At 32.7% G+C, this 18,639-nt stretch overlaps 1 protein-coding gene across 5 annotated transcripts in view; it reads left to right on the forward strand.

The window, feature by feature from the left end:
- Positions 1-12,384, forward strand: part of USP15 (ubiquitin specific peptidase 15) — a 118,031-nt gene extending 105,647 nt beyond the window's left edge. For 3 of the 5 annotated variants that reach the window (XM_032874630.1, XM_032874632.1, XM_032874634.1), the window contains 10 exons: positions 26-217; positions 1,109-1,224; positions 1,404-1,676; positions 2,057-2,127; positions 2,468-2,583; positions 3,456-3,605; positions 5,428-5,531; positions 7,282-7,370; positions 8,494-8,553; positions 10,402-12,384. In XM_032874630.1, coding sequence (XP_032730521.1) covers positions 26-217; positions 1,109-1,224; positions 1,404-1,676; positions 2,057-2,127; positions 2,468-2,583; positions 3,456-3,605; positions 5,428-5,531; positions 7,282-7,370; positions 8,494-8,553; positions 10,402-10,584 — 1,354 coding nt within the window. In that variant the 3' untranslated portion in view covers positions 10,585-12,384. The remainder of the gene's footprint in view (positions 1-25; positions 218-1,108; positions 1,225-1,403; positions 1,677-2,056; positions 2,128-2,467; positions 2,584-3,455; positions 3,606-5,427; positions 5,532-7,281; positions 7,371-8,493; positions 8,554-10,401) is intronic. The other 2 variants (XM_032874631.1, XM_032874633.1) reach the window with 1 other exon arrangement.
- The last annotated feature ends 6,255 nt before the right edge of the window (positions 12,385-18,639 follow it).

Here is an 18,639-nt window from a genome sequence, read left to right on the forward strand (position 1 = left end):
TTTATGGTCAGTTTTGTCCTTATAGGTTTGAAATTAACATCAATAGGACAGAAGATACAGAGCATGTGATTATTCCTGTTTGCCTAAGAGAAAAATTTAGACATTCAAGTTACACCCACCATACTGGTTCTTCACTTTTTGGCCAGCCTTTTCTTATGGCTGTACCACGAAATAATACTGAAGATAAACTCTATAATCTCCTGCTTTTGAGAATGTGGTAAGTGTCAAACAATTCTACATTAACAAAATGAGTGTTAGAATAGTTAATAAAAATAAATGTGCAGTGTCTATCAGAATATAATTTGATAAGCCTATATTATCTCAACTATTTAAACAGAAATTTTACAAAATCAAATTATAGTTTAATTCAGTTTGTTGATCATGTAAAACACATTACTTAGGTAATTACAAACCCAGAAAGCATGAATCTTTTAGCTATTTTAAACCAGAAGTTTACAGTTGGAAGAAAATAAGAATTTGTCATGTATGCACTCTGACAATATAACAAATTTCAGATGCTTCATTTCTTTATACACCTTGCTGGTTCAGGAACTCCTACAAATGGTTTTATTTAAAAGAATAAACTTTCAGGGTTGAGAGTATTTTAAGCCAACCCCTTTTTGTCTTCCTAAAAACCTTGATTTGAAATGTAATCAAAACTGCCATTTGATCCCTTTGATTTTATCCTTTGTAACTGACATATTCTTTCTTGTATAACTATTTTAATCATTATAGTCCCATAACCCATACATAAAGATCCCATTATACAATTATAAGTGATCTTAGCAATAATACATATATCACCTAAATGAGGATATTTATAAATAATTTTAAGTCAAGAAATTATTTGCCACAAACTTTTATCATAGAAAGATGTTAAAACCCTAGTGGTAACAAATCAACTCCTTTCTTTTTATAAAGACAACCACAACAGAAATGATTAGTCACTTGCACTTATGGTACTATATCCTGAATTTGATTTATCCTTGAATCTACTAAATGACCACTATTACTTCATTAAAAAGTACTGAAAGAATGGAAAACTTTTTTTTTTTTTAGTTTTTACCTTCATAGAACTAAATTTGTATGATTTCTGATTTTATTTAAGCCGATATGTCAAAATATCTACTGAAACTGAAGAAACTGAAGGATCCCTACACTGCTGTAAGGACCAAAATATTAATGGGAATGGCCCAAATGGCATACATGAAGAAGGCTCACCAAGTAAGACTTTCCTGTTAAATTATAAAACCTTTCACTTGGATTATTGCCTCAGAAAAAAAGAAGATGGGGATTAAGGAACTAAAAAAAATCTCTCCAAGCCTGGGAAAAATATTGTTAATATTAATAACTTTTAAATGTAGCATTGGGTTTATTTAAAGACTTCTAATATCTAAAATTAGGTGAAATGGAAACAGATGAGCCAGATGATGAATCCAGCCAGGATCAGGAACTTCCCTCCGAGAATGAAAATAGTCAGTCTGAAGATTCAGTTGGAGGAGATAATGATTCTGAAAATGGATTATGTACTGAGGAAATTTGCAAAGGTCAACTCACGGGACACAAAAAAAGATTATTTACATTCCAGTTCAACAATTTAGGCAATACAGATATCAACTACATCAAAGATGATACCAGGCATATAAGATTTGACGAGCGGCAGCTTAGGCTAGATGGTAAGTATGAAAACTGGCTTGAACACTGAACTTGAGCAAAGTATGTTATTATTTTAGGTGAAAACTGAAATTCAATAGTCATGAAAAATAACATTCACTTATCTATATAAAATCTACGTATCTTAAATGAAAAGTTTTAATTTCTAAGCGTACTAAAACACATCACTGCTTATTAAATGGAGGTTAGACTTATGCTTAAGTTTTCAGTCTTTTTTTTTTTTTTAACTCCTTAAATTTTTAATGGCTTGGAAACAGCAAGTAGAAAAGTAGTCCAAGTAGAAAAGATTGTTTATTCTAGTATATATCTTAACATTAAAATATACTCATTTTAATGAAGGCATATTAAGTTTTAAAGAAAAAAAATGTGTTTTTCATCTTAGAAAGATCTTTTCTTGCTTTGGATTGGGATCCTGATTTGAAAAAACGATATTTTGATGAAAATGCTGCTGAGGTAAGTCATCACTCATTCCATATCTACCCAGGTTGATTGCAGTTTTGTTACTTTCTTTTCCTTCTACCAAGTATGGTTACTTTGCTAGTAGAAAAATGGTTATGTACTAGAAAAGTCTTGTTGGTTTACACACATGCTTTCTATTAACAGTTTTAATCATCCATGTAGGTGTGTATAGAGAAGTTTTTTTAGAAGAGTGGTATAAATCTCAGCTGAAATAAGCTTTATAGTTCTTTTGAGAAAGTTTAGGAGTTTTTCATTGCTATTCATAGTAAGATGGTATCACTAAAATGAGTTTTGTTTCATTTGTTCTCTTAACTCAAGAAATACTTCTCTTTAGGATTTTGAAAAACATGAAAGTGTGGAATATAAACCTCCTAAAAAACCCTTTGTGAAATTAAAAGATTGCATTGAGCTTTTTACAACAAAAGAAAAGCTAGGTGCTGAAGATCCCTGGTAAGAGACAAAGTTAAAAAATTGCATCTAATTATTTTGTAAGGATTTGTACTGAGGTATGTGATATATCAAGTTGAAAAAGCAGTAACTAAATTCCTTTTGATATTTTAAATAATAAGCACTTCTTTAAATGATAATAGTCTGTTAAAAGTGATTCAAGGGGCACTGGGTGTCTCAGTGGATTTAGGTTTCTGTCTTTGGCCCAGGTCACAATCCTAGGGTCGTGGGATCGAGCCCTGAATCAGGCTTCCTGCTCAGTTGGGAGCCTGCTGCTTCCTCTCCTCCCCACTTGTGCTCTCTCTCACTTTATCTGTCACTGTCTGTCTCTCTCTCTCTCTCAAATAAATAAATAAAATCTTTAAAAAGAAAAGTGACTCAGATGTTTAGAAGTATTATTATAATGTTAAGCTTTAATCTTTGTACTGTATTTTCTACAGTAGCAATTTTACTATGGATAATTTTAGTTTTCCCAAGAATTTTTTGCTGTGCAGCTGTTCTGATAGAAACGTTTTTAGGAAAATCATGTTTTAGGTGTTATTAATTTCATTAGAGCCCAGAAGTTTTGAGATTTTCTAATACTTATATCTCAGCATAGTTTTGTGTTCTTTTAGCCTACTAAAATGTAAATAATTTAGCCTTCATCACTTCTTTGAATACCTATATACATATTAATTTATAATATTCTAAATCAATTTGATTTACTGAAGATATATATATATATATATATATATATATATATATATATCTAAGTCTGATGTATATTAGGCACATAGTAATTGCCCACTGAATAAATGTGAAACTTGCCACGCATTTTTTTAATCTATTATTTTCATTACCTTTAGCAAGTTTTAAATATTTCACTTTATTTTTAGGTATTGTCCAAATTGTAAAGAACATCAGCAAGCCACAAAGAAACTGGATTTATGGTCCCTGCCTCCAGTACTTGTGGTACATCTCAAGCGATTTTCTTACAGTCGATACATGAGAGACAAATTGGATACTTTAGTTGATTTTCCCATCAAGTAAGTTTTGATTATGCTTTATAAACATTGGGCAACTGTAGGTTCGTAAAATCATCAGATAGTATTGGATCCAACTTCAGTTTTTTAGTGTATTTGTGAGTAGTCCGAAAAATTTGTAAGGATCAGTAAAAATTTTTATTCCTTTTTAGATATTTTTCAGAGAGGGGCGCCTGGGTGGCTCAGTTTGTTAAGCCTCTGCGTTCGGCTCAGATCATGATCTCAGGATCCTGGGATCGAGTGCCTCGTCGGGCTCTCGGCTCAGCAGGGAGCCTGCTTCCTCCTCCTCTCTCTCTCTGATTGCCTCTCTGCCTACTTGTGATCTCTCTCTGTCAAATAAAATAAATAAAATCTTTTTTAAAAACAGGTATTTTTCAGAGAATAAAGAGAAAATACACCTTTTTAAACAGAATAAAAGTAATTCTGTATTACATTATTATATGGGCTCATTGGCACTGTTTATAAATAAATCTAAGGTACTCTGTGGGATTGTACTGATTTTATTTTTTCCTAGGATTTATTTCATCATTAATCATCAGTTATTCCTAAGTACACTTTTTTACAAAGACTGAATGTGAAACAGAATAATGTAATTGTTGAAAAGGATGATACCAGTAGTATAATCAGTCATCCCTTTTGTGTCATACTTCAGTTTATTGCATTGGTCAGGGTATTACATCATTTTTGTAAAAAGTCTGGAGACAGCATCTTTGTAGTCCTTTATTTTTTTCTAAACCTTTCACTAAATTTAATTGAGAATTCATAAAGACAAAAATGAAATTGTGTATTCTTGTTCACATGGTCCAGGAAGGACTTCATCACGTAATATTTTGCAGCAATAACTTGGTACTCTCCTATTTTACTAAAAGAACATTGATAGTATTCTTTTATATTTTGTATTTGTGCACCAGGTGTTTGATACAGTTAACAAGTAGACAGCTGCCATTGGCAGGTGTGTGTGATTAGAAAGAAATAGAGGTAATATTGAAAACATTCTTTGGATTATTCTGATTGGTGTTTGTAAAGTTACAATTAAAAATATTTTGCAGTTTTTTACCAGAAAAAAAATGGTAATTTTCTCCTTAACAAAATTATGAGCCATCAAAGTTTTATCAAGAATATAGCATTAAAAAAAAAAAAAAAAGAATATAGCATTTTGATAGTTTAAGTGCAAGAAGAACTGAAGTAATGAAAAGCTGGAATCTGTGAGATATATTTGGAATTTGAATCATTATTGCTTTTTAATGATGCAAGTCAAAAAAAAAAAAATAATGATGTTATAAGATGGTCATGTTCCAGTTTCATGCATGACAGATTACAAACGGTTGCGTTTCAAAAAATATTGCCCACTTGGGGTATATAGATCATCAGAACCAGGAAAGTGTAGAATAATCCTTAAATACGTAATTACTAAAAATGACTTCAGAAATATGAAAAATTAAAAGGGTCCCAATGGCAAATGGTGATGACTCTTTTACTATATACTAGAGAGTTAAATGTATTAGCATAAAACATAAATCTGAATAAACAGCAGTCAGTAGACAATTTTAAAATTCCTAACCCCTAAGAAAATTTTTGCCAAAATATTCAAAACTTAGAGGTGTATGCATATTTTTGGTGCGCGTGTGTCTGTATATATATATAAAATTATATATATGTATGTATTTACACATACATATGATATGTTTTACAGTTATTTGACTCTTATTTCTTTAGTGAGGGAGATTTTTTATATAAATGAGAGTCAAGCAACATTGACAGAAGATAATAGAATTCATGACACTTAGAGAAAACATAAAACTAACTTGATCTCTTTGTTAAACAGTGATCTGGATATGTCAGAATTCCTAATTAATCCAAATGCAGGTCCTTGTCGCTATAATTTGATTGCTGTTTCCAACCACTATGGAGGGATGGGAGGAGGACACTGTAAGTTGACAGTTTACTGTTTTGCCAAAATCATGATGTTTGATTACTGCAGACTTTTTCCTTAAGATATTTATTAAAGGGAAAATGTAGGATGCCTGGCTGCCTTGGTCAGTAGCATGTGACTCCTGATCTTTACTTTTTTTCTCCTCTGTTGAAGGGTATAATTTATAATTAAAGCTATAAATTTCCCTCTACTGCTTTGTCTTTATTCCATTAACTTTGAAATATAGTATTTTCATCTACTTTTAATTCTGTATATATTTTTAATTTCCTTTATGATTTTCTTATTAGTCCAGGGCACTTAATCATACGCTTTTCCAAATGTATGTTTTTTTTAAACCTCTCCTTCTGTCTTAATTTTGATTTTATTACATAACAGTTGGGGATACTGCCTATGTTATATTAATCCTTAGTTTATTAAAGTGTTCATGTACCTTAATACATGGTCTGTTTCTTAAATGTTTCTGTACCTGAAAAACATATGTAGTTCCTGTCCAGACATAGAATTCTATATTTCTCTTATATTTGAAGCTTATCAGTTATATTCAGATATTTGTTATATTTCTTAGAATTTGTCAGGATTCTTATTAAAATGTTGATTTATCTATTTCTACTAATAATTTTATTAATTGTTTTACATTATTAGTTGCATTTATGTTTAAAATGGTAGCTCTTCTTTCTCTATTGTTCCTTTTACCAGTATTTGACATATTTTTTCTTTTGGTATCACTTGGTTTGCAAACTCTAGGTGCCTTTTTGTTCAGTTTTTCTCTTATAAATCATTTTATTGCTAGATCTTGTCTTTTATTCAGTGTTTATTTTTAATTGTGGATACAGTGGTCTGCAGTTCAACTGACAAACTTACAACCCACAATAGGCTCCACCCAGAAGAGCAACAATTTTGTTTTGTGAGGGGTAGAACAATTTAGAAGATATAACCTGTAAAGTGTCACTTTTTAGAAACTATGATGACAGATAATTATTTTGCAGACATTTTGCAACTTTGTTTCCTCAGTTATTGGATAGTTAAGACAAAGCATGAAATGTGTAAAGGGGGCATTTTTAACTTTTAATGATAAAGCAAATCTTTAAAAGTTGTACAAATAAATTACTTTTTATTTTTTTCTTGCTCCGTATTTTTGTTAAAGACTAAAAAAGATTTTGGTGTAAAAACTACTACAAGTTAATAGGATGGTACTGAAAAAATATTTGTCATACAAAATTTAAGTTACGATTAAATAACTTGGGTTTAAATGCTGGGTTTAAATGCTCACTCAACCACTTACCAGCTTTACTGTTACATATTAAACTTCTCTTAATGTTTCACTTTCCCCATTTCTAAAGTTAGAGGAATAATAATACCTTCTCTATGAGATAATACATGTGAAGTACATAGCACTAGAGCTGGTCTACCATAAGCACTACATAAATATTAATTCCCATGTATTGTCAGTAGTATTATTCTGTGAACTGAAAAATAATAAATCTATTCTGTGTGTCCTTGGGATGAAAAAGTCACAAATTTCAATGTCTTTGAAAATTAGGCATTTAGATTGTAGGGAATATATTAAAACCTGTAATCAATGGAATCAGTTGAATGTGTAATAGATAGGTCTTTAGGTCTTGTGTAGATGATTGTCATGTAATTTTAATATGTATTCCTTATATAGATGATTGTAAAGTTTTGCGGGTTCCCCCCAGGAAACCATAGATCATTTCAGTCACAGAAGTGATTATATTTTTTCATTAGATACTGCTTTCGCAAAAAATAAAGATGATGGAAAATGGTACTACTTTGATGACAGTAGTGTCTCAACTGCATCTGAAGACCAGATTGTGGTAAGTATGTCTTTATTTCCTGAAAATCACAAGAGCCACTTTAAAACCTCCCATGAAACACTACAGTCTGTATTTTAGCAGTTTCTAATAGTTAAGAGAGACTTTCTCTGATTTAAAGAAATATAAAGTTGTCCTCTAAGTGGAAATTTGTCTCCAAATTTGCCTACTAAAAGAAGCATAAATTTCATCATGAAAAATGGAGTTTTCTAATGAAAATAATAAAATTTTCCTTTGGAAAATAGGTTCAGACATTTGGGGACATTGACTACTTAGAGTACTAAAATAGAAAAGGAAAAACCTTTAAGGGCCTTCCATTACCATACCTATGATTTTTAAAGTAAAGTCTTATGCTTTGTGACACTTAAACATTTAAACTCAAAATTACATGGTTGGATGAAACAAATTAGAGAAATTTTTTTAAATTGGCCATGAGTATCTGTTACTTGGTTATTTTCTGAATAGTAGAAAAATGAGGAAGTAATATCTGTTCATATTTGCATCAGTTTTTCAGCCACAGATGGAGCCAAAATATTGGCATTTGTTTTGCTTCCCAGCAAAGCATATTTTTGTTAACAAATATTGATTGGTGAGGGGATGACAAGTTTATTCTAAGAAGAAAGTGAAGACTTGGCTTAATAAGGGTCTATTTTTCTATTAAAGTTTGTATTCCTAAAATTTTACTATTTGATCACAATAGTACAAAGAGTGAGAAATGTATTATTTGTTCCTGTGAGCATGGAACTCATATTTCCCAGTTTAAATTTTACATTCTTTAAGGATGATACTAGCTTTTTCTTTAGTTTGTAATGCCTTAAGTCTTCAACATATATTGTCCAGTTTAATAAATTAATAAACTTCTGAGCCCTATTATTGACATAGTTTTAATCCATTGTTACATGAACAGATATGAAATAATTCTGAGTTGCTTCTCTACAGATATCTTATATCTTTATCTATGTGTGTATATATATTATGTACTGTTACTTAACTCCCTAACAAAGAGACTTGAACACTAATATTTTTTAAATATGTATGTACCTAAATTAATTACATTTCCAGTTTATATTTAGACTCCTAATTTCAGGTCTCAACCATCACTTTTCAGTTGTGTTCTTCTCTCTAAATCTCCCAACCAAAACATCCTGAAATTACCTACAGTGATGATACTTCATTTAGTCAGCAGGTATTTGAGTACCTTCTTTATATAGGACTCAATTCAAAACAAGATTAAAAGACAGCTATCTCTGACTTGAAGAGGCTTGAAGTCCAGAAATGATAGAGAAGTAAATTAACAGTTAAATCATAAGTACTATTAAACATCTTGACTGCATGGAAACAGGACAGCCATCTCTCCATTGATTTAGGGTTTAGAGATAAGACCAGTGCAGGGAAGATTGCATGAGAAAGTGGTATTTGACCTGAGTCTGCAACTTTACAAATGGAAGTAAATTAAACAAAAGAAATAAAGGTGTTCTAAGCAGAAAAACAATACCTACAAAAGCAAGGAGGCATGACAGAACATGACATTTAGGAAAACAGCAAATAATTTGGTATTATTGAAAGGACATACTTGTTAGGAATATGGGGCAGAAATTAGGCTAAACTTAAACTTGGCAATTAGATCAAAAAGGATGATATTCTTCAGGGTTTAGAGCTTTTCTTAAAGACTGAGAAGCATGGGTGATTATTAAGCAGTAGAACAGTATTAAATTTGGAAGGCACTGAGAAAAGAAACAGACCATTACAGCCTCCAGCTAAAAGAAGGGTGTCCTTTCTGCAATACAAGCTTCTAAATTTAAGGTTGTGATATAATGTATAGACCAGGCGGAAATAGATTTATAAGATAGTTCCTTAATAGAATTATTAGAACTTGATCAAGATTGGATATAAATAAAGACATAGAAATGCAAAGAGGAAGAAGTTGAAGATTACTTCAGCATTTACCACGATAGGAAATATAGGAAGAATATTTGCTGTTGAAATTTGAGCTACTTTTATGATAGCTTTGCGGAATTTTCCACTAGAAAGTGGGACTAACAGGACTAGAGTTCAGAAGTGAGAACTAGTTTAAGTTACAAATTTGCATTATTGGTCTTAGGTAGCAGTTGAAGCCATAGGTTTGAATAAGTCACCTTGTGAGAAGATATAGATTGAGAAAGAGTGGTGGGCAGAGGACAGAACGTGATTTTTTTTTTTTTTTAAGGTTAGGACTTAATGAGAACACAAAAAAAGAAACAACCATGGAGATAGAAGATCTAAGAAAAAATAGTGTCATAAATGCCGAAAATTATTTGATGCGGGAAAGAGGAGGAGTAAAGCATTAAATGCTACCGAGAGATTGACTAAAAGGACATTAAAAAGCACCCATTTAATTTGTCTATAGTAGATTATTGCCTCTAGTGAAAGGCATTTCGTTAGAATGATTGAGGCAACAGATCATACTGAATTGAGAAGTGTGCACGAGAGTGAAAAATGAATATTCGACAGCTTTATCTGCCAGCCTGGCAACTAGAAGAAGGCAGTAGAATGAAGAGGGATTTAGGATGGGAAAAGACTTGAGTATTTGTTATGCCAAGAAGTCCAGTAGATAAAGAACTTACTAAAGATATGTAGTGATGATGAATGGAGCAATATCCTTAACAGTAGGAAAAGCTGGACTCTAAAGCAAACTTAGTGATTAGTGTTAGAAAGAAGCTTACCTTTTCCTTAGAGATGGGAGGGAAGAAGCATAGAATTGTTTCATGTTAGAGTAAATAGGTCAATCTATGAAATAGTTGCATTTACTTATCTGTTCAACCAATGTAATAGAGAATAAAAAAAAATGTTAATTCTGTTGACTATTCCTCCTTTATATATAGATGTCATCTTATATTTAAACCAATTTTAGTAACTTCCTTTTGACCATGTGTGATTTTTCTGTTTGATTTATGCCCTGTGACCAAAATGGATTACCAGCTGAAAAATACGTAGTATACTTAATGTGATCTTTGAGAATCATGACGATTTTAACATGCTTTATTTGTTTCAACAGTCCAAAGCGGCATATGTACTTTTCTACCAGAGACAAGACACTTTCAGTGGAACTGGCTTTTTTCCTCTTGACCGAGAAACTAAAGGTGCTTCAGCTGCCACAGGCATCCCATTAGAAAGTGATGAAGATAGCAATGATAATGACAATGATATAGAAAATGAAAACTGTATGCACACTAACTAATGAAAGTCCTAGAAGCCATAAAAGAGAGACTTTCCTGCTGGTGGTATCTATTGAAATGATGAAGTTACCCACCACATTAAACAAAAGTCTGAGATGGGGAGTTTCAGATAACCGAATGTAAATCCTTTATCAGATTTTAACTTGTGCAGTACTTGAAGTGAAACACAATGAAAACTTTAACAGAAATTGTCTCTTAATACATTTACAGTCTTGTAATTACAAGCTAAATATATATAGGAAATCACAAATAAATCCCTTTTAAGTTTGCTGCTGTTTTGATGAATTACGTTTTCTTTAATTTTTTGGATGTGAGTTAATTGATGACAAATGTTAAATTTGTGGATGTTGGTCATTTATTTTGCTCTAATAATACTGCAAGAAAACTATGGCTGAACTTAGTTTTTGGATAATCTAGTTCATGTGCATTAGGCTGCCACATATATTACTATAATATTTAGCTGCGGTATCAATGTGGCATAAATACTGCAGTAGTATTCTTGGAAAACCAAATTTTCAAATCTATCCCTGGTAATCTACATGGGCCTATTAAAAAACCAAATCATGATATAAGAAACAATCTTGGAAAAGTTATTTTCTTTTGTAATATCACTAAAAATCCAGAATATTATGTTCATCTTACTGCTGCTGTGGAAACAGGTTCTAGATTTCACACTCCATCTAAAATCATTTTTCAGTTAAATGTAAGTATTTTTTACTGCTATTCGGATCTGTTCCTTAGATACTCAAAATTTTTTTGACTTGCTTTAAAATGCACATCTTTAATCTGGTGTGTTCCAAAATTAAAATTTTTGCTGTCTGTTTTTCTCTACCCCATTTTTTGGTAATTTGGCAACTTTTAGCTCTTCCAATTATTGTAATAGAAGGACAGACTTAAGAATATTCTGTATCCATAGTAATAACTACATCAAGCTTAGATGAGAAATTTTTTTCATATACTGGCCTTTAAATCATTAATGGACAATTGGCTTTAAAGGTAGGTCTGTTAACTTTCTTTGTGTGTTCCTGATGGAATTCACCATAGCCTTACAGCTTTTCTCAGAAGGTAACTTGTTATAAGAAAATTGGCATTGCATGTTCTAGAGTCAGAACCTGTATAGTATTTAAAGCATACAAACCTTGAATTTGATTTACGTTCACCACATTCAAGGATCCAGGATGCCAAAAATACGTGTGAACATTTGAAACATTTTTCATTTGCTGCTTTTTCCCTTTAATCTAGTTGAAAGAATGTATTGTCGATTGGCATACAATACTGCCTTTAATAGAAAATCTAAATGCTGGGGCACATTTCACATATCGACTACCTGAGAAATTGCTTTGTGTCCCACTGTTATTAAAGCAAAAAGTATAATGTTCTTCACTTGAACTAATCAAATACAATAGATTATAAATTGTGTATTGTAAATAAAAGTTCACTCTGTGAGTGCACATTTTGGTAAATTATTTATTTATGTTAGCATTTAAAAGTTTAAAAAAAAAGATGCATTTGACCAGGATAAATGAGGTATGTTGATCATGGCTTTGCTTTATACCTTGATATTAAAGCTGGTTTTTCATCCTGGTATTTTAAAAGCTGCTTTGGGTTTTTTGTTTTTTTTTCCTTTTCTTTTCTTTTCCTTTCTTTTCTTGCTTTTCTTCTTCTTCTTTTTTTTTTTAATGTAAACTAACCTCCTGCATGACAGAGGTTAAAATTTTGTCTGCACTTGAGTTCACTTGAGTTTACATTTGAAATGTGCATGTTTATTTATACAGATTTCAATAAAGCTATTTAAGGCCTTATTTAGTCTTTTATTTCTTACTCTGAATCTTTTGATAAAAACCCCCTATTTTTATGGGTGGGTGACTATATGATAGACTTTTTAGTTATTGTATAATTAAAGATAGAAAAGAAAGCATGTCAGAGTAAAGCAGATCCTCTTAAGGATGTGTTTCAAAGTTGATTTTTAATTTAAATATTCATTAAACATTTATTTATGCACCTACTAATCCTGTTCTGTAGTCTTGAGATAGAGCCATAAACAAGCATCTCTCCACTCAGCTTGCAGTCTTTCTGCTGTCTACCACCTAATAGACTTCATTTTTCTGAGGTTTACAGAAAAACCAAAATTAACTTTTTCCAGCCCTGGATTGAAGTCTCCACCCCAGTTGTCCATGGAGACCCATTTCTTTTCAATGCCTTTGATTAACTTTTATTCCCACTAAAAGAAGTGTTTTTAAAATAGAAAATGATGTTAATAATACCATTGAATTTGTCAAACTCAAATGACATTGTCAGCTGCAAATAAATAAATAAATAAATAAAAATAGTGCAAAAGGTTAATCCATACTCTAATTAAAAGTAGATATTCATAATAATATCTAAGTAGATATTCTAATATCTAATTCTAATAATAAGGGTGGTAGGAATGTAGCCAGTCTAGAATTCCACTGTTAGCTTTTCTACTTAGTAGTCAGATGACTTTGAATTTAATCTCCCCAGTATGTTTCTTCACCTATAAAATTATAATAATAATAGCATTATTGAGCACTTAAAATGGACCAGGTAGTATATTAAAGTGCTGTATGTAGTATCTCATTTAATCCCATAGTAGCTATGAGGTAGAGACATTCATCATCACTGTTTTTCATTTGGAGAAACCAAGGTACAAAGCAGTTACTATTCCCAAGTTCACATAATTACTATGTGGTGGAGCCAATATTCTATCCTCAGTTCTGTATACTCCCTCCCACTTTTTTTATAATGTCAGCCTCACAGGATTTTTGAGATCGCAAATGAGATCATGTATTTTATGGAAAGGTGCTTTGTAAACTATGTAGTATACTCATTACTGATTTAAATTTAATAAAGCACTTTTTTCCTTGTTTATCTAACTCAAGTATGCCCTTCTTTACATTTCCGCAAATGCATCCCTAATTTTCAGGACTTTTTTCTTCACATATAATTTAGTTTTAATTAATCTCTGCAATAGCTATAGCTTGATACTTTGTTTAAAGATCTTGCTTTCTCTTATAGTCTGTTCTTTTTAGCAGTCCTATATTTATCCTTGCTTTCCTGGCAACTCACTATAAAACCACACAAACTTTTGATTTGGGCATGAAGAAAATCAATAACTACTGATTGATTCTGTACAAGGACAGAATTTAAGGACAACACTTCCTCATCAACTAATCTCCCTAAGGTAAGGACATTTTATAAGAAATAAGCCAGGAGGGGCACCTGTGTGTCTCAGTGGGTTAAAGCCTCTGCCTTCAGCTCGGGTCATGATCCCTGGGTCCTGGGATCGAGCCCCGCATCCGGCTCTCTGCTCAGCAAGGAGCCTGCTTCCCCCCCTCTCTCTGCCTGCCTCTCTGCCTACTTGTGATCTCTGTCTGTCAAATAAATAAAATCTTAAAAAAAAAAGAAAGAAAGAAAGAAAAAGAAATAAGCCAGGAGACTGTAAGAAAAGATGAGGTGAGTCTCTTTCATTGGCTTACCAAAGGGGCAGAGGATGGGGTATGTGCAGATTAGAATCTTTCACCCCAAAGAGGAATTGACACTATTATTGGTGCATGGTGAAAATAAAAAGCAGGCCAACTTTTGGTCAGGTTTTTTTATGTTTTTTGTTTTGTTTTTTTTTTTTAATTTTAGGAAAAACTTGGGGGAAGGACACGGGAGGGAGAATCCCAAAGCAGACTCCCTATTGAGTGTGGATCCCAGTAGGTGCTCCATCTCACAACCCTGACATGAGCCAAAATCAAGAGTCAGCTGCTCAACTGACTGAGCCACCCAGGCACCCCTATGTTTATGTTCTTTATTGACAATACATTTCATTACCGCCTACTTCCCATCCTCCCTTCTTGGTATGCTCCTGATCTTTGCTTGTGTAGTATAGATTAGCACATTCTCTTTAAGTTAGTTTTTAAGATACAAATGTGGAAAATTCTTGATTGTTAGGGCAAAGAACCAGAAATCCTCTAAAATCTCAGAAAATAATTTCATTTCTGGAGCCAAAGAAGAATAGTGGAAATCTTTCTTTGTATTTTTTACTTTATTTTATTTATTTATTTTTTTATTTTTAAAGATTTTTATTTATTTATTTGACAGAGATCACAAGTAGGCAGAGAAAGAGAGGAAGGGAAGCAGGCTCCCCGCCGAGCCGAGAGCCTGACGCGGGGCTCGATCCCAGGATCTGGGATCATGACCTGAGCTGAAGGCAGAGGCTTTAACCCACTGAGCCTAGTTAATTGTATTTTTTATTTTATGATAAAATAAAATTTCTGTTTTTCTTTGAAATCACTTCTCTTAAAAATATAATTACGTTGATAATTCCCAAATAATTCTTTTAATGACACTCAAAAGCACTAAAAGGTGAAAGGAGAATATATGGATATCCTTCTTGACTTACATATGAAGTTGCAGAGCTGTACTACATTGTTTTGTTATCAGATTTTTTGCAATGAGAAATATATATATATATATATATATAAAAGCATTTTAGATTGTGGAACATTTCAGTTAGATATGTGTATTTTTCATATGTTTAATTTATATTTACTATATATTAAACAAAAAAAAATTCCCAAATAGTCCAGACAACAAAACTTTCATTTAAAAAATATATACTCAAATTGTTATAAGCTACATAAAGTAGGTTTTTAAATATAATTGGGAAGTTAAAATGTACATAGTAAAATTCAAATATTGATCAAGACTTATTTGCAGTAATGATGGAGTAAAGAATTTTTTAGTAGGTAACATAAAACAGGCAGTACAAAAATTATTTTTGGCAAATAAATACATTGGGAAACATACTCACCCCACATCATACCATAGTCTAATTGTATCCCGTCTCTGCCTTTTGAGAGTGCAGAAATTGCCAGGGTAATGAAAGAGAGACTCTACGTTATTAAGGGAATCTAGAAAGTAGATAAACCATTTAAGAAAATCAAGAGTTGACATAATAGAGTCTAGAGTCTCAGAGGACAGGGAGCAAGTGAATCAAATAGATTTTGGTGTAATATTTTTTTCTAGAAATGTCTGTTGGATATGATTGTACAAAGCAGCTAAATATACAGCTCTTCTGTAATTGTTCTTTTAAATGGAAATCCTGTAAGAATAAATATTTTCAGTATCTTCCAATATGCACAAAATCAAATATTTTAAATGTTTAAACTGTTTTGGTAATTAACTATGTTCTACTGTAGAAAATCATAGTTGATGATGGTGCTCATTTTGCTCAAAATTTCCTCACATCAGGAACTTGCAGCTTGTTCTATATAGTTTGGTGAAACAAAAAATAGTTTCATTTGCTGTGACCTTCAAGTCCATTGCTAGCTGGAGTTAAATCTACGTACATAAAAGTAAAACAATAAATATGGAATCATCCCAACAGTCTTTTCCCATAATGTGTATTCTTACCTTTTTCTCAATAATGACACATTCTTATAATTTCCCAAACTTGCTTAAAAGCTTAACTATCGGGGCACCTGGGTGGCTCAGTGGGTTAAAGCCTCTGCCTTCGGCTCAGGTCATGATCACGGGGTCCTGGGATGGAGACCCGCATCTGGCTCTCCGCTCAGCAGGGAGCCTGCTTCCCTTCCTCTCTCTCTGCCTGCCTCTCTGCCTACCTGTGATCTCTGTCTGTCAAATAAATAAATAAAATCTTTATAAAAAAAAAAAAAAAGCTTAATTATCAGGGCGCCTGGGTAGCTCAGTGGATTAGGCCTTTGCCTTCAGCTCAAGTCATGATCTTGGGGTCCTGAGATCGAGCCCCACATTGGGCTCTCTGCTTGGCAGGGAGCCTGCTTACCACTCTCTCTCTGCCTGCCTCTCTGCATACTTGTGATCTCTCTCTCTCTCTCTGTCAAATAAAATCTCTAAAATAAAAGCTTAACTATTGTCAAATAAAATCTCTAAAATAAAAGCTTAACTATCACCTTTTTTTAAATTCTTAGTTAAAATCTTTCAGGATTTTTAAACTTTGTAACATCTCCCGTCTCTCATTAAACTTTTATTACAGTATTTGCTTTTCTTTTTAAACTTTGTAAAAGAGCATCAGAGGTTCATTGATTCTTAGATATGATTCAGATAATTTAGACTTATGTGTTAAAGTATCTCATATATGTCTGGCCTTCCATGTGTACCTCCACTGTTTCTTCTAGCTTGCTTTCTTCTGATATTGAATTCTCCCTATAAACAAGTGAAAGTATTTCATTTTCTTTATAGTGAAAGCCATCTTCCATTATGTGAAGTAGTGAACTACCAGTGTCCTGAAACAAATAAGAATTATTTTAAGATTTTTTTTTTTTAATTAGATCACAAGTAGGCAGAGAGGCAGGCAGAGAGAAAGAGGAGGAGGAGGCAGGCTCCCTGCTGAGCAGAGAGCCCGATGCGGGACTCGATCCCAGGACCCTGAGATCATGACCCCAGCCGAAGGCAGAGGCCTCAACCACTGAGCCACCCAGGCGCCCCAATAAAAATTATTTTAGACTTGCCCTCAATTGCAAAAAATGAGAAAAATTGTAAATATGGGAAAACTATAGTACATATTTTTTAATTTGAGGAAGGATTCCTGTATAACTTTTAAATATTGAGTGACTTTAGTAAGATAAACTCTTCAATTTAAAGAACTCAGAATTAAATTCAGTTTTGAGCCATGTGTCTATGTGTAAGTTGAGGTAATACTGCAGATTCAAACAGTGAACATCAGTAGTTACAGATACTCAGTATATTTGTTGAGAGACAGTGAGGTATGGTAAGGAACATTCTATATTTAAAAATATTTCCCCACAGCTAACTCTAAAATCATTAGCTTCTGATTTTCAGTTTTCTGAACCATAAAATGATACCAGTTTCTTGCAAGGGAGGTAATAGACACATAGGTGTAAACTTCGAGGTTTTGCAAAATAAGAGTGTTTTCTACCATGGACACCTAGAATGTTGTATCATTTATCATAAAAGAACTCTTAAATGGAAGGCTCACATTCAGCTTTTGAAATTATTGTTGAATTATATATTTTTAGCAAAAGAATAACCAGTAGGCTGGGCCAAATTAATTTTATTTTTCATTTGTTTTTAATCTTTGTCCTAGCTCCTGTAAAAGAGCAGAAGTATTATTGTGATGGTACGCTTGGGAATTAGAATTTCATCATGGATTCTAGAATCCAGTTGCATACTAACAAATATGATTTTTAAAGCTATTCTTGATTGTAACCTCATAGCTTTTATATTAACTTTTTATTTTTTAGAGTGGGGAGGGGCAGAGGGAAAGAGAGAATCTTAAGCAGGCTCCAGGCCCAGTGGGGAGCCCAACACAGGGCTCGATCTCAGAACCCTGAGATCTTGACCTGAGTGGAAGTCAAGAGTCAGATGCTTAACTCCCTGAGCCACCCAGGCACCCCAGAGAACTTTTTCTCTGCCTTTGGCAGGCATGGATTTTGTTGGGTTTTTTCCCACTAACTTCATTAATCATTGTCTATATTTGAGTCAAAGATAATAGTTCAAACTCCAGAGGTTATAGCTTTTATTATGTTTGGATATATTTAGTAACAATTATAAGTATTTGAACTTAACGAGTATTAAATAACTCTACATGTCATGGCAGACTGAAATGTAGCAGATTCACTCACCAGGATTGTGTCTCCTGGCCACTAGTCTTTTCTTATTCCAGTTCATTCTCTGTTCTGCCAGAGTGATCACCATTTTATAAAAGTAAAAATAAAAGATTCTATTCCTCTCCCAACTCAAAGTTCTCTTCTAACGCCTCCATTAGGAGAAGAGTGGTTTGGAGCATAGACTTGGGAGTTAAACCACTTGAATTCTAGGTCTACCACCTTCTTGCAAGTCATGTTGCCCCTCTGACTCCAACTTCCTTAGTTTTAACCTAGAACAGCTGTAGAATTTCCATCTAGGAGAGCTTGGGGTCTGATTAGAAGGAAGTGTGAGATTTTTAAACTGCTTATTTACTTAGCGAGCACACGATTTTTCACAGAAAGCAGTTTACTTGTGGTGGAGAGCTATTAATAATTGTTTGTGAGGAAACCAAACTCCCCATC

Source organism: Lontra canadensis, unplaced genomic scaffold (assembly GCF_010015895.1).
Source record: "Lontra canadensis isolate GAN:19392208 unplaced genomic scaffold, GSC_riverotter_1.0 scaffold53, whole genome shotgun sequence".
NCBI classification, from domain to species: domain Eukaryota; kingdom Metazoa; phylum Chordata; class Mammalia; order Carnivora; family Mustelidae; genus Lontra; species Lontra canadensis.